The 16,907-nt window shown below is 38.9% G+C and overlaps 1 protein-coding gene across 1 annotated transcript; it reads right to left on the bottom strand.

Moving 5' to 3' along the window:
- Nucleotides 1–5,474: 5,474 nt before the first annotated feature.
- On the bottom strand, nt 5,475–11,234 carry LOC121635728 (zona pellucida sperm-binding protein 3-like). The gene is made up of 11 exons (XM_041979040.1): nt 10,749–11,234; nt 10,563–10,665; nt 10,071–10,189; nt 9,887–10,005; nt 8,808–8,911; nt 7,989–8,166; nt 7,705–7,822; nt 6,437–6,528; nt 6,207–6,301; nt 5,743–5,880; nt 5,475–5,624 (listed from the first exon to the last, which is right to left on the bottom strand). The coding sequence occupies exons 1-11, from the start codon at nt 11,139–11,141 to the stop codon at nt 5,503–5,505; spliced, it is 1,581 nt and encodes a 526-aa protein (XP_041834974.1). The 5' UTR covers nt 11,142–11,234; the 3' UTR covers nt 5,475–5,502.
- Between the last annotated feature and the right edge of the window lie 5,673 nt (nt 11,235–16,907).

Raw genomic sequence — 16,907 nt, 5'->3', positions numbered from 1 at the left:
TGTTAAAGACCCAAGGAAAATAGTGATATTAGTGGCTAAAATTGCTAATTGTAACCAAATGTTTAGGGGGAGTTAAAAAAAAGCGTGAATAGAAAAAAGACCCCCTTTATAGATAGTGATTGGTTTGCCTACTGCACCGTCTACAGTAGACTTGTCTACATTATTACACGCTGGAACTCTAAACATGACCAAACATCCTGAACAGACAATAGATCCACACTCTCCAAAGGCAAGCAGAAACGTATTTGACTTAAGAGGATGAGGGTTTGGTGGGACACATACAGACAAGTAGAAAAATGTACAGTCCTTCAGCTACTATCACTCCTCAGTCTATTATCTCAGCTCTATAAAGCCTTCAGCAGCACAACTTCATAGGCGCTTCCTCATCGTGAAAGACACGCACAGCCTCTTTGATAAGATAAAATAAAGAAAATAAAGACACAGCAAAGTGAAGCCTCTAAACCTCTCCAACCAGACAATCTGAATGTCTATTTTCACAGATAAGGTCACACAAAGCAGAGTGCCCCATCCTTAAAACCTCAGAGACACACTCTCGTCCCATTGTGCCCTGATAAAGGAGACTAGTGGATGCATGTAATCAGCATAATATTGATAGTCTTAATGAGAAAGGCTCTGAGTCACTGAAGCCATTAGCCAGGATAAAAGAGGCTTAATTGTTTTGTGTGTGCATGTGGGTGCCTGTGTGTGTGTTTTATGGCATGCACGTGTTCCTGGGCTAGGATCAGGCTAATTAAATCCATTTCCTTAGCTAGTAACTTTTTTTCTCCCTTAATTAAGAGGGTTAATTATGGGTCTGGACAGGGGAAGGGTGCATGTTTGTGTGCATTATGCAGACCAGAGTAGGATGTACTGATGCAATTTGTATGAGAGGCATATAATAACCCGATGTGCATTCATGGCTTAAATTAACCAATACTTGATATTTATTGACGCTGAAAGAAACTATTTCAAGTTAACATTTCTAGTAAATGCAATAGCCTGCCTTGGAATATAAAAAATCTGGGTAACAACTCAGAACAATCTCTTTGATAATGGCCCCCTATGCCTGTCTTTGTTAAAAAAAAAAAATAAAAAAACCCACATAAATCCACTCTGTTGTACTTTCTTGTCAAAAACATCCGGCAACAGGTCTGGTGTTAATACCAACTTCTGTCATCACCACCAGTGCGTGGTACAAAAATAATGCCTGCAGAATACAAATGCTGTGGAGCAATATTCCCCACCATGATATCTGCCAGACACGAGAGGACTCCCATCACTTTCTGCCGGACACACACCATTACTTTTGATGGTCTGAACATGTGCACGCGAGTGAAAGTGCGTGCTTGCATGCGTGTTTGCTTGAACCCTCGGGGGTCACACATCCTGCCAGTTAAAATGGCTGATTCAGGACTCGCTTGTCAACTTGGGCTCATGCTGCCATGGCTGTTAGACATCTGTAGGCAGGCGACTATCTCCAGTATGATCATGGTGATGATCCTCTGCGGCTAGAACAAGACATTAACACCTTTTACACTCTGCTGACTTCTCTTAAAGCGGTAGGCCAGTTTTTTCTTTCTTTGCTTTTTTTTATTTATTATTTTTTAAATATATACATATATATACATATATATATATATATACATATATATATATATATATATATTTCTTCAGAAATTGGAGGAGACCGAAACAATATGCAGGCCACTGTTTCTCCACCTATGCTAGATGAGTATAGCATGTTAGTTGAGATGCTATATATAAAAAAATTTAAGCTGAAAACATAGTTGTTTTTGTAGATTTCTAAAAACATGTCATGAACCACACTTCACACATCGTGGTGAGAATTAACTGCAGTTTAAATGATAGCTTCTTGACGAGAATCTGGCTGAAAACACAAATGTTCTATTTAATATTTGATCATTTTTCTATCATTTTTCTACTAATAGAAGTTCCCCAATCTCAACTTTTCTTGATTAAGACATTTTTGTTGCCATCATGTCAAGCTGAGCCTTGGATATTCATATTCAGTCACTTGCATCACAGACTTTGTTTATACAGTTTTTCTTTTTTTTTTATATAATACACATTTGGAGAGGTTAATACAAGGTAGCCAACAGGGTAAGTTCTGCAGCTGGTGTGGTCCAAGTGATTCAGACATTTGTGCTCTCTCATTCTGCAGGTCATTTAAATTTCTGTGCTGATCTGCATGTGTGTAAAGTGTCACTTGTTTAGCTGCCCTTAAATGACCAGAATCCTTCAATAAATGAGCAAAGAGAAGGCATAAAGGGCCTTGACAAAACATAATTTAGAGTGGACAGCATGTACCCTTTCTTCTTTATCTGAAAACCACATCTCTTCCGCATACCCTTCTTTTTAGGAGGGTGGTTGATCCATGTCTATCTCTAGATCTCCCCATGCCAGTCGCTGTCATATGAGGCATGCTGGTACATCATTAGGCATGGCTTTTTATTAGCCTCTGGTGTGGCAGTGATAGGAGGGGGTCAGCATCACTCTGGCAGTAAAAAAAAACGCAGCCATCAGCCCTGCACACAGGAACAAACACCCCATTAAACCAGGGCTTTCACATATTACAGTAATAAAAGCCCTCGCTCTCTCCTTTACGGGCTTTTTAATTATGTCTATTTGTCTTCCCGGGCTTGTGAGCAACAGTTCATGATGAGCCCCATTTCATGAATACTCCTCAACAGGCAGAAAGCTGGAGGGGGTGAATTAGAGGGAGGTGCTGAAAATGGCCTGAATCTGAAATATGCCCATTGTTACAAGCGTGGTACTTTATGATGCACCTCAGTCTGGAGCCAGAGGTCTTGCTTTTTCATTTCAGTTTCTGAGGGCTGTCTTTGTTTCATATCATAAAGATGGAAAAAATCTCATGTGGCTCAAGTGAACTGCACAACAGCTCAGCGGTAATGGTGTGTATTGAATTATCTCCCAGCGATCAGAGCAGTGGAAAGAGCTGCTTCAGGTTCCCAAAAAAGATTAGCCATATAAATCATCCATGCATGTATTCACCATAAAAGCTGGTAGTTCAGGTCATTTCATAACAGGAGCACTTTCCCTCTCACATTTGCATTTACAAATGTGACCCATCATTAAAGCTGTATACACATCCATGCAAATTATAAAAATCCTACATACAGTTTGGCAGAAATTTCTCATCAGCCAGCTTCATAAACACTATAAAATCTTGGCTATTATTAAAGGATGATGATGAATGGACTACTCCCAAAGTTAGCCAACGATGCTATCACTCAATAACTACCACAATCCCATTTCACATCCCTTTTATTATAAGATATATCAGCTGTAGCAATCTAAGACAATAATTAGATATAGAACAGACAAGTGTGAGGCACATGTGTTATTTAAAAACTTTTTAATAGATGTTTTGCTTAAAAAATAAAACCTAATGAAATTTTTTTTAAAAAAAACATCTATTGTGGATGTTTCATGAAACCCAGAAAAAAAAAAATCATATACGCAGGCTTAAGATTAATTTAGGTCTCAATTATATTCCATAAAATTATTTAATGAAAACAGCTGCCTTAAAGAGATTAAAGCAAATTGTAATACTGCTACTGTAAAATCTAACAAGCTGCATTTACTGCTCATTTGTGTGATGACTGGAATTATTTTGTAGAACCTAAACTTTATCAAAATCTCATGTTTGCTGTAAGTGCATGAGGTTGTGGTAGAAACTTGATGTGATTAATTTCACAAATTAAAGCTACTTCTCAAAATCTTTATTTTCAAAACACGATTTCAAGAAATCGAAGACGTCAGTTGCAGTGCAGCAGCTGCCTGTATAATTGTTTTTAAACACAGATTCCAGTAACTTGAGACAAGTCACATATTGCTACTAAAATTAGTCTAAAAAGTCCTTTTCATTATCCACCAACATTATAACCAGGAACCTGTATTTTTATGGCTGTAACTTGATGTGAAACTATGAAAGGTAGATTATTGGTGACAAGATCAATATGGTGACCAAAAAGTTTTTGCTGTAAACATGAAATTTGAAGGTAAAGATCTACAAGGATGACACAAAAAGGTGTTCTGTAACATTTCACTAATCCTAACTAGCTAGTTATATATCATAACAGAAAGAAACAAGAAGATAAAAGAAAACTAAAGAGAAATTTTGGATGGTATGATTGGAAAATGGACACGACTGTGGCTTTTTTTTTTTACCTCTTACAGAAATCATTTAGAAACCCCTTTGTATCAATTAAAATGACTTATAAACCAAATGAATAACACCTACTGGGTAATTTCAGCCAAAAAAAGGAAATTGTGTTCCTCTCTCTAACACTCAGATAAACTGGGATAACTGGTCACATGTGAGATAAAACATATTTACATTAATCTGGAAATATCTGCAGCAAGTCCTTAGAAAGGTTAGTCGGTTGTTTTGGGGTGCAGTAGGTGCTACTTAGCTTCATGCTAACATCAGGTCGATAGCCTTACATAACACTAGTACGCAGAAAAAATCTTTTAGAAATGTTCAACCAAATGTCAACATTTTAAAGGATGGCTAACTAGAAAACTACTTTAAAATTTGATTCAGACAGGTGTAGCGATACTAGCGATCCATGCGTGTCTGGGAAGACATCTCCTCCAATTTCCTGTTAATCACCTGAGGTGGTGATTGGGATGTCCAATCAGATTTCAGGATGTGGCCACCCCTCCAACTCCACCGTCGTTATCCAGTATATGTACAATCCAGAGAAAGTGCACCAACTGCAGTTCAGATACTTAAATTTAGTTCTGCCAACACTATACCTCCATGTATTTTCATGTTATTGTGGGTCACCACCTTCACAGAATCATTGAAATGTGTACAGTATTGTAAATAAATGACCTCAGACTACTTTTCTTCTCTGTGCATGTGTTTTCCAAAAACAATAACTCGAAGGGGCTTCGTTAAATGCAGTCTTGAGAGGTATTACACAAATAAATTAGGCCCTTACATAATGTGTTTACAAAAAGAAACAGCATGGGTGGAATGATATATATATTAAAAAAAACTCAGTGTGCAAAGATAGTCACGATATCCAACCTTCATTACACAAAAATGACAAAACTGTGTTTACAATAACTTTAGAATATAGCGTATTAAATCTGTTTTGAGTTCTGGCAATTGAATTAAACTCAAGTGGTGCTTTGAAAAAAAATGCAACAGAACAATTTGCATTCACGAATCTTGTCAAGATAATCATATAAATATATATTTTATATGATTATTAATATATGCAACATCCCTGCTATGTTACAAATATTAAAACAGCAATGTTTTCTGCATGGCTAGACCAAGTTTTAACTCCTTTCAACCCTGGGGAGATTAGCACATCTGCATTTAGAATTGTTTCCTGTGGTTTCGAGGCATTAGATCTCGATCTCAACTTGGGGAAGCAATCCTTTAGTTCTCTATCCAAGGGGGGGGGCAAAAAAGCTTTGTTATAAATGTTTTATTATCCGATATCAGGTACAAACAGAATACCCAATGGGTTTGTGAAGTCTTCTGCAAATTACAGCGCTCATGAAAACTAACATCACAACCAGTGCTGCACCTGCTCCACACAGCAAGGCTGTGAAACGCAAGGCTGAGGAGGGGGCGTGAAAAGGAGAAAAAGGACAAAAAGATTAGTGGTTTCATTAGTTATAGCACAAGCAGAAAGCCAAGTTTGGTAGAAGTGAATATGAATGCTTTCTTCTTTCTACCAGCACGATTCTCTTCTTGTGTCTGGAGCTGAGGAACTGGTTCTGGCAGGAGCTCGGGTACCTCAGTTAGATCTTCAAGCAGAAAGCCATTCTCCAACAGGATGGGGCCCAGAACTGCCGTCCCCTCCCACTGCAGCTCTGCAGGAAGAAGCACAAGCCCAATAAGCCATAGAGGGAAAAGAGAGAAAAAAGAAATAATGCATGTATATATAAGTAAACTAATCTAAACTCTGATCAAGCATCCGTTTGACATTTAAGAATTAAAATTTAAAAAAGCAAAGAAAACAAGGTTCTATTTCCAGCAACAGCCAAGAGGCTGTTTACCCATCATATCATCATGGTAATTACAAATATTGCCAACAATTTTCCTAATGGCACTACTCAGAATATCAACATCCACGTGGATGTATGATACACTCAGGAGCCATCCTAGTGTCATGTAGCATTGCTTCTGTACACTATACCAGCATCTGTTGCAGAGCTTCTTTTCCGTCTCTGCCCACTGCAGCTGGTCTCACAGCAGTCACAAACCTTATTGTCTCCACCTGATGCCACCCATCTGTCCAGAGATAAAAATGAGCTTGTTAAAACAGGAGGAGCGGAGCTTTTTATGACGTTTTTCCTGCAACACTATGAAGCTACAAAACCTAACAATTACACATCATGTGTAACAATTATTTTCATGTGCACACACCTTTTAGCTTCAGTCAGAAATGAACAGGCTTTATGTTGCGCGTCAATGGGAACGTCGACTCGTGTCGCTTTCAGATGGCATGTGATGTAAATCTATGGAGCAGATTACAGTAAGACATTTATACAAGTATGAGCATAACATGTGCTACTTCTCATTCACTGCTGAAGCAGATATAGATTCGAAAGGGAGAAAAATAAATGTTTTCATTAACTGCCTTAAAGAAATAAAGTAGGCTGTGCATTGCCAGAAGGTGGCAGTACAGGCTACTTGTAGTTAAAAATTCAGTTAAACAACAGAAAAACTGAAAACTGCAGTTGACATCCATGAGAGGATTCTGAATTGGTCTTTAGAAAAAAAAAAAAAAAAACAACCGGTGTCAGATTAATCTTGACCAAGTCAAAGTCAATCAGTTTCCATTCCCACAATTTTTTTTAGCTTCTTTAAAACAAGCAAAACCACATTAAAACACTACAACACAGCTTTTAAACGTTACATCTCTGCTTCTGACATGTTTTCAGGGCATTTTCCTGCCTGCAGCGAAACATTATGTGACAGCTGCATCTTGCTTTATGGCAAGAAAACCACACTGGCCATTTTTGATGTGCACTGTGGCTGAATCAGCAAAGAATCCCCCAAAAGGGGCGTTAACAGAAGAAGAGAGGAACTTTGGCAGATTTTCCTCAGTGAGGCACCCCTGATGGCAGCTAACAGCATCTATCTTGCATCCCACCTGTACGGTGAGCTCTCTCCAGCCAGTGAAAGCCTAAGGACACTGCAGGGCTCCAGAAATTTGCATGATAAATGTCACTGTGCCTTCAAAAACAAGTCAAAACATCCTTTTGTCCCCACCAAGTCACATGGTGTGCAAATTTGTGCATTAGTGGAAGTTTTTGATTTGTACCATTTCCATTCATGCCTAAATGCACAAACATGACAGAAACCTGGCTACAGCACATTAAGGAGAGAACTTATTGAAACTGTTTAAAAGTGATTTTACTTTATTAGCCTTTAATATCTGGATACCCAGCGGATTACCAGATTTATACGGCTTTGACACCTTTGTGCCTTCTAGCAAATGAGCCTCTTTAAAATCAGTTTTAAATTATACTCTTATAATTTTGAGTTAAATATCCTTTCTTTCATTAATTCTGGATCTGTTGAATGACAGCCACAGAGTACTTCTTACTGAAGTATTGATCAAATAAGAGAAAAAGACTGACTATATGACTAATAGATCCTAAAAGATATGTCACACCAGCTGTACTCACTGAATTCCTGTCATCTTGGTGAAACCTGAATGCTTTCAGCTGAAAGTGAAGTTTGTCCTCCTGGTTCCTCTGCATGAAGTAAGACTTGGCTCCAGTCAGCTTAGCATCAGTTAAACACCTTAAAATACAAAAGGGGTCTTTTATTGTCCTAAAATGTTTTTAATTAAGCATACATCTTGAGTATTATGACTAGTTTCTCTCTTCAGACAGATACTACCCATATAGATGTGTATAATCAGTCTCTACCATGCTACACCACACACATCCAAATCATAGTTTCTCACCCATAGTTGTTGATGAAGGGGTATCTGGGTTGAGAACTAGGATCTGGATTCACAGTTGCCACGCAGCTGTCCACAAAGATCCTCAGAGGAACGTGGTGACCCTGGAGAACAGACGCCTCGATGTGCATCACGTCACTCAGGAAGTAGACATTGGAAGGCCTCTGTGACTGCCAGTCCTCTAATCAAATACACAAGAAAACGATGTAAGTGGAATAATAATGCTGGGGCCATCAGTCTTATTAGATCAAACTAAAATGATGCCCAAGGGAGGTAGCTGGTCAGCGCTGCAGCAGAGAATGGGAGACAGATACTGTAACATTAAGAAAATAAGGCAATAAATGCATTACAAATGTAACTGCATCATTAACCTGGACAAGAAACACAAATGGGAGGCTTTGCCTGCTAAATGCAGTTTAAAAATATCTGATATTCTTAAAAGTAATGTAGTTTTACATTAAAGTAAATCAGAGGAAGCTCTGGAAGAAAGACTTTAAAGATGAACATTTATGTGCAGATAATACCCACGCTGCTCAGTATGGAATTAGAAACCATAATCAGCTGAACACTGATTGTTTCATAACTCTGGTGGGTCAGCTGCAGCCTCCAAGACATCTAAGATGCATCAAAAGTTTCTCCCAGTTTATCAATTATCTCTTTAGCATCTTAAACAGCAAACTGCAAGTGGGACTCAGTGGCTGCAATCACGCATGTTGTCATTGGCGGAAAGCAAGACTGCTGCATGCAGATTAAAAGTTGTTAACCAGCTCACTCAAAGCACAACATTAGTCCTGAATTAGTCACTTTTTGACATACGCCTACCTGTCATGAGATGCAGGGAGAAGTGCAGCCTCTGTTCTGCTTGCCTTTCTGAGGCAAATGTTGTCCAGGTAGGCATCAGAGCGTTGCTGCTCACATAATGTCTCCTGCAAGGACAAATTATAAGGAAGGAAGGGGAATTCACTACCTTTATAGACAGAGGTTCATCCAGGAAGAATATTGCTTCACCTTAAAAAGAAAGAAGTGCTGAAGTGCAGCAGATGGCCACTCTCAAATTGTAGGTACCAGTTCTGATGTTTGTAAGTTAAAAAAAAAAAAAAAAATCATGTGAAAACATCCATATTCTTCACTTGCATAGCTGGATACTCAATCTAGATCTACCACAGATCACCTTCGTCCATATTAAGTTAGCCAGCAGGACTTCTGGCTACCATTATGCAGATTGGCTCCATATGCAGTCTGCCTGGTAGGCTTTCCTGAATAGATAGTTAAATAGTTCATTTTGCAGTCTGAAGATGTTGTGCAAGCTTGTCATATTGCATGCATACATGTCCCCAGTTTGACCTGCCTTTAACTTCTCAGTTGACTTCTCGAGTTAGCAGGATGTGGCTGACGATGTGGGCACTGAGGAGGTTAACTTATTTCAATTCTGTGTTGTACATTTTGCTTCTGGTGTGCACAGCCAAAATGTTTATATTTCCTTTCAGATAATTTGCCATCTTAAAATGGCAGACATCTTGATTTTTCACTCTTTAGACAGAGTGTAAGGATCTGATAAAACATTATGGGGTTAAAATGTGGTAGAAGAAATTCAGATGGTCTGCAGCACTGAAACTACAAGATGTTAAATATTTTACAATAAGTGCATTACATATGTAATCCAATGCAATCTCACCACATAACACAGAGACTGCATGATGTATATTAGCAAGTATAGAGCAGAAATCTGGATCATGCCTGGATAGCTGATCATTTTGACCTATGAAGCTACATTTAAACATTGTTTGGACTGATGGGAGTGGTTTTCTCATACAACTGGTGGGAGGTCAAGAAAAAAGAACAATCAGGGAATCTGTTTCGATTAGCATATTAAGGATACCTGCCAAATAATGAGGCTTTACCTTTGATATTGGCACTGGACTGTCACCTCAGCTGGGTTTGTCTTTAAAATGAAGGTGTCACCAATGGGTGTTGGAGCATACATCAGAGGAAACGAGTAGATGAGAACCTCCTCGGTCATCTGAAGACAACAGAATAGTTAGTGTGACTTCAGGTGCTCAACACATGAGTCGAAGCACCACTCACCATAACTGTGCCGCCACAGTTCTGCAACTCTGTCTGGAACAGCAGAATGTGGTCAACTGTGTCCACGGCCGCACATCCTCCTAAGGTTAGATCACTTGGATGGATCAACTGACCGTTTCCTAAGAAGAAAGAGGAAATGGCTAGCCTAAAAAGAAGACCATTACCTGAAGCCATTTTCTCCTTCAGTCAATAACACTCAGAGCAAGCTGCAGGATAAATACAAAAAAGGTTTCCGTAAAGTCAGCATTCGAGCATCCAAGCTGAAGACACCTTCTTAGAGTTAAGAAATAAGAGGAAACATAATATTGATCACCAAGTCCACATTCTCTCCCATTTGCCGTAATCTTCACCTGTCCGTTCAATTTTCCAATTTAAGCTTCCAATCCAACCCTTTGTTCTTCAGAGATTACTGCAGAAGGTACTGAAAATTACTCTGTAGTAGTGTCACTGTCGATTGATCAACCCAAACACCTTAAAACAGGCAGACATTACCAAGGAAGTTCTGTTTGACCGCTATGGTGACCTTTCCTTCGCCACAGCGTGCAGACACACTCTCAGCGGGAACAGGCATCCGCTGCTCAAACCTCACCAGCCCCTAGAACATCAAATTGAGTTACACAGAACATGTGATGTGTGGATCAGAGAGGTGTGAAACAATCAAAAAGAAAGAGTCACTACCTTGGATTCCTTCTTCACAGGCAGGCTCAGATCTGGACCTTGGGCCGGCAGCTTGGTGGTTTCCGTTTGCTCTGAGTTTGCTTGCCCCCCCTGTGCTGTTGGCATGTTTTGAGGAGTTTGTTCCTCAACAGGCTTTGGGAGTTTTTGTTTGTCAGCTGGTTTCCTGAGCTGGTAGGTCCTGAGCTGGAAGGTAACAGGAGCCTGGACTATGTACTTCTGCTCTGTCTGATTTGACTGATGACCTTTTGTCTGCTCTGAGCTTGTTGTCACTTGGTCTTGTGGAAGCTGGTGGAGGGTCTCATTGGTGCTGGACTTGTTTTGTGTTGCAGAGCAAAGATTTCCACCTGAGAGGAGAAGCACAAACCCTAAAAAGACAGCCACTCTGAACCCCATTACAAATTTTCACACAAAAACCCAAAAGAGGTTTTTGGTGTTTTCAGAGAGCACTGCTGCCTTTGTCTCACAACCAAAAGTTAGATATGGAAGCTTTACCCTGACTCCTCCCACTTTTAATGACTTGATTGGATTCCAGCCTGGAGAGCTCAAAATCTGAAGCTTCCCTCTCTTCAATTTCCTTTTCACTAAATAAATTTCCAGATTCATTGATGGCTCTTTAGCTACATGCATGTTAACCTGGATTCTATAATGATTAAGTGTTTTCTGGTGTGGAAAAGGGGAAAGTGTTATTTATGCAAACACTGAAATCTGCCTAATTTCTTCTTGCCATGATGGTAATGAGCAAAGACATGCATAAACAGAAACAAGCCTAAACTCACAGCAGTGCAGCTTTCACTGCCCTCGTGAGCCAAATCAATCAGAGCTCTCTGGGATTTTGAACCCCGGGTCATGTAGTCTTGAATGTCAAGGCAATGCGGTCAGCAGTCTGCTGAGTTCAGCAGGAGTCGCTCATAAACCAGATTTATGATCATCCTCTGTGAGGCTTCGCAAATGTCACCGCCACCAAATGTGTGTGTGTGTGTGTTAGTCGGCGGTGCGTGCGTGCCATGTAACAGGAAGCAGAGGACGTGTGTTGAACCTGTGCCAGCTGACACGTCAATCACACACACATACAAGTTATTGTATCCTGTTTTCTTATCCACCTCTTATCAATCTTGTGACAGTGAAATATTTGGAGTCTGTACATTTCTTTGTTTTAAAATTATAGTGGTTTTTTAAGTATGACGGATCTGGTGCTGAACTTGCAGAAAACTCTAATTCAAATGAAACAATATTTATAAAAGCTCTGACATTCCACCCAGTAAATGGTCTGGGTATGAACATGATGTATAAGCTTTTATACACTACTTAAAACTCAGTCTGGTATAATTCTGTTTGGTTAAACGGTCTTTTGAAGCTTTATAGCACAGATTTTTCATTGTTTCATCTAATCTCACGAAAATAACACCAACCTTTACAGAACCTGAAAGCAAACAGTACTCATTCTCATGTAAAAAGAACTGTGTATCTGTATTCATACATTAAGAAAAAGCAACAACAGTAATGTTGGTCTATTGCATGTTAATTTAAGCATTTTTTTCTGGTAAAAGCTTTTGGAGTCATCAGGGAGCAGTTATTTATCAGGTTAGAGCTGCTATTACAAAGGGAAAGTTGGATTTGTAGTATTCTTTTTTTCAATGTTAGCACAAAAGTGGGATTTTTACTCAATATTATAGGCATCGAAAAATGATCCAGAGCTCACCATTAAAACTCAATGTAAAGAAAAAAACAAAAAAAAAGTAAGAAAGTTTGTGTTTAATTGATCATTTTTCCTCTTTAATTATATCAATGAGTGTTGCACTAAATATCATTGGAAAGCCTGATTAGTCCCTTTAAGGATCGCGCTTCTGTTGAAAGAAAAACACAGCTAAATTGTTTACGTAGAAGCCTCTCAAAAAATGTGCCAAAACACCATCAGGAGAATATTGCAGAGAAAGTTTTTGGGGGGTGATAACCACACGTTTCACTGTGCTGCTCATCCCACAAAAGCATGATCCTTACAAGTTATATCCTGTTGTAAAGGTTAAAAATCAGGCTTTCCAACAGTGTATAATAAGGTTACTAACTGATATCACTAAAGAGAAGAAATAATAGACCAAACATAAATTTCCTTAGTTTTATCAAAAAGTATATTGAGGTAAATTCTCAGCCTACAGCAAGACGAGGCTCCTGCAGTCTAAATCTCAGCTGGAGCTTTTGTGTGAAGTATGCTTGATCTCCTTGTGCTTGTGTGGGTTTTCTCAGTGTACTCTTGATTCCTCCCACAGTCTCAAAAGCATGCATGTTAGGTTAATTGGAGTTTCTAAATTGACTGTGAATGTAAGGTTATTTATCTCAGTGTTTAGCCCTGCGATGGGCCGCTGATCTTTCCAGTCATACTCTGCCAGTCGCCTTATGACAGCTGGGAAAAGCTCCAGCTCCCCCTCGGTGCTGAACAGGATGATGAGACTATAAAAAATAAATGACTGAAATTGTTCTGCAGCCTGGGGCTTAAGGTTGCAAACATCTTAGAAATATGCTTGCTTCAGCTGAAGTTGTTGTTGTTTTTGTTTTCTGAGACTAAACATTCCACTGAAGACCACCAAATCTCATAGACCAAGTGTGTAAATGTCAATTAATTAAATCTCAATCAACCTAATCTGTAACAGTAGGTGTAACTTAATGAATATTTATCCAATGGTTCTAATATTTTGGGAGTCATTCAACACATGAATTCATCATCCACCATAACATAGAAAAATATGATAACAAATAAGAATATATAGTGAAATATGTTAAACGGCTGTCCATTAACTTATAGTCCTTGTGTTTCCTTATCACTCAACTTGCAGCTCCAAAGCAAAATATAATATCCAGCACTGCACACTGAAACAATCACCCCAATGCTTGTATCCACTGAACCTGCAGCTCCTCTGCTGTCAGGTGGGGTTTGTTTATCTTTGTTGCCCTGGCAGATTTGCAGCTTTAACTGAAAGTGCACCATGTGGTGTTTTAGATCTAGTTTTGACTGCAAGAGTGCTGCATAACCAGTTTTAACTGCAAGCAGAAAGCCTTCTGATATTTTTCTAAAGCCTTCTGGTTCTGCATAAATTAATTTTTAAAGTGTGAAGAGTTGGAGAATTTAGAGCCTGACTTTCTCCCTTGTTCACACATTTCATTCTCAGCAGGAAATACTGGAGTGGATTCCTTCAAGAATCATGTAGATAATATTAAGGTCTGTGTGACAAACAGTTGTGGGACTATGTTGCTTTTTGACCTCCTCAGCAAGCCTTTAATAGTCAATTTAAGGTGTTAGTTTGTAATATATAGTTCAGATGCTGCTAACCAGTTAGCCCACCCATGTAGCAGATGCTATTCAGCTGCCTGTTCAAGGAAACTTTCATCCCAGCTGGTGACACTGTTCACATTAGCTTTCTAGTCTCTAAGCCTTACATCCAACCCAAAACTCTTTCTAGTCTTGTTTTTAGAGTGATATATGGGTAAGAGCTGACTGTGTAAGAATAATTGTGTTTTTATAGTATTTTATTTCTTACTTTCTTACTAAATCCTTAAATTGGTCATTTTTACACACATTTTATAGGTTAAACCACATCACTGAGACTCTGAGGTTGTATCTTTCACACCCACTTTTAGCTGTGAAAACCTGTTTCAACACCTCCCAGTGCCAACTAACACAGTATAAATTAGCCATGAAAAAAAAAAAAAAACAAAACAACAAAAACACAGAACTTGAGAAGATTCAGACTGATCAAGTGACATAATCCGCCAGTGCAGGAAGATATTGCACTTAGTAAAATTTCCTGAAATAATAAATAATTCTTGGCTTTAGACAAGTGAGAAATATCTAAAAATAAGTTCATCATTCCATATAAATCTAATCCCTTACTATTTTAAATTTAAATACTTTGTCTTGTTTTTAAGAAAAAAAATAACAATAATAATTTTACAATTGAGAATAATTTTCTTTAGGTGATCTTGTTTTAACACCCTATCTCTTAAAAGTGAGAAACAACACGGAAAAAAGCAACAGGCTGGTTTAGAGAATTTCTTTACTTAATAAAGTACTTGGAGTGCATATTTCACCACTTGTAAGATTTTTCTCACTATTCTAAACCCCAGAATTTTTTTTTCTTACATTAAGAAATCTTACCAAGAGTAATTATCTAACTGCACTGGCAGATTGTTCTCAATCGTCTTAATTTATAGGTACAGTCTGCAATTATTACTGACATTCAGTGGTAAAGATGGGCATAGAAAGTACTTAAAATGACAAGCACAGCTGTCAGTGGCCAAAATTCCTCCAGACATACACATATTTTCATCTGTAAGTAGATCCAGCGGCCTGTTATTTGTAGTGCAGCAATGACTTCGCTAGAAGCAACTACTTAATAAATATGTACATGTTTACTGTCTTCTTCTTTGTGCCTTTTAAGGTGTTACTTATCCCAAATGGTGTTGTAGCACCTGTCAATCAAAGCTGGTACAGTAGTTTTAAAGCTCAGAGGGTTCTCACTTCGCATCCAGTTGTTGGTCCACTCAGAGACACTGTAGTAAAAATTGTAGACATATATGTGGACCTACAGTAAGTAGATATAAATGGAGAATAAAACAGTTATTTTAATAAACTGGTTAGATACTAATAGAAACAACATAAATAGAAACTAATAGAAACAAAGTTTTTTATGATATGTGACATTTTTCTGTTATTGACTTTTGATTTTGTTACACGCTGCACCTTTAAATGTTTTCCTTAAATTAAGATGCTCATTTTTGCAGTCTGCCAAGCTAGTCCAAGAAGTTGATGAGACTCATTTGAGAGTCACTTATTTGACACTGAGGGTCACCACAGCAGCACAGCTGAAGATATGGAAACAGAAGATGGCTCATTTGTCTTTTTGCACCTCTAAGACCTGATAAGTTAATGGAGTTCTGAATGTTAAACATTAAGACCAATGCTTAAACTTCTTTTATATATATATCGCTATATACATATATAAAATAAAACACATTTGGGGCACTTCTCCTTTTAGGCATATATTTGATTTTATTTATAGCCACATTTGAGGAACTTTTCCTGTAAGAAGGTAATGCATTGCCAAAAATCATAATAGGATTTCATGGAAATGAACTTCTATTTTAAGGACTAAATGAGTTTAAATCTCTTCTCCTTGATGCAGATGCACTAATCCAGGCTGACCTACAGGAATACATTAGAGCCCATGCTCTCTGTCAGGATCTCCCTGTAGACTCCACAACAGAGAGGCTGCTATTGTCAGGAACTGGCTTTTATCTTCTGCTGATCAGCGGCAAAACAAAGAGAGGTGTGTGTATGTGTGTGCTTATGGTAGTTCAGGGGGCTGGAGTAAAATCAGTCCACTCCTGCCAGTCAAAGCCCCCTCTGCTGCCGATCTCTAACTTGGTTAGCTGCCTCTAATTTGGCCCCTGGAGGGCCCTAATGTGGTTCCCCTTGGGGCTTCCTGAAAAGGGTCTGGCAGCCCTTTTCAACACACATATGCACACACACACACACACACACACACACACACACACACACACACACACACACACACACACACACACACACACACACACACACACACACAGCCTCCAGTCCCATCCACTTCTACGCCCAACAATCTTCATGCTTTTTTAGGAAAGGGACTGACTGATGCAGGTAAATAGGGTAAACTTTTGTTTAGACGATAAACACACACACACGTTCTACCAGATGGGAAATCGTCAGCCATGATGGCACACTGACAACGCAGATGCTCAGTGACAGTAACACGCACACGGGAAGACATGCATGTCCCTGGTCACATTTTGCTGACAGCACAGAGTCATGGAAACAGCTCGAGTGGGCCCAAGCTGCTCTGCACCATACGGATTATGGTTATGGAGGCTCATTAAAAACATGTAGTGGGAGATGGATTAGTTATAGCCTGCTGTCGTGGTGAGTGAGTGGTGTCCAAGATCAGTGGATTTCCATGCATTTTGTCAGCACTTGTGTGGTGGTGAACAGATTTGTGTGGGGTAGGGAAATACTTCTGAGGAAATTTTTGCTTTCCAGCATGTACTGACATGTGTTTATAGACACTGGCATCAATAAGGGTAGCACTACTTAAAACTACCTTGTTATATTGTTAATTTTCAAGAGGCAGG

The sequence above is a fragment of the Melanotaenia boesemani genome, chromosome 24 (assembly GCF_017639745.1).
Source record: "Melanotaenia boesemani isolate fMelBoe1 chromosome 24, fMelBoe1.pri, whole genome shotgun sequence".
Classification (NCBI taxonomy): Eukaryota; Metazoa; Chordata; class Actinopteri; order Atheriniformes; family Melanotaeniidae; genus Melanotaenia; species Melanotaenia boesemani.
Note: the sequence above shows the minus strand (reverse complement) of the source record. Positions and strands in the feature narration are given on the sequence as shown.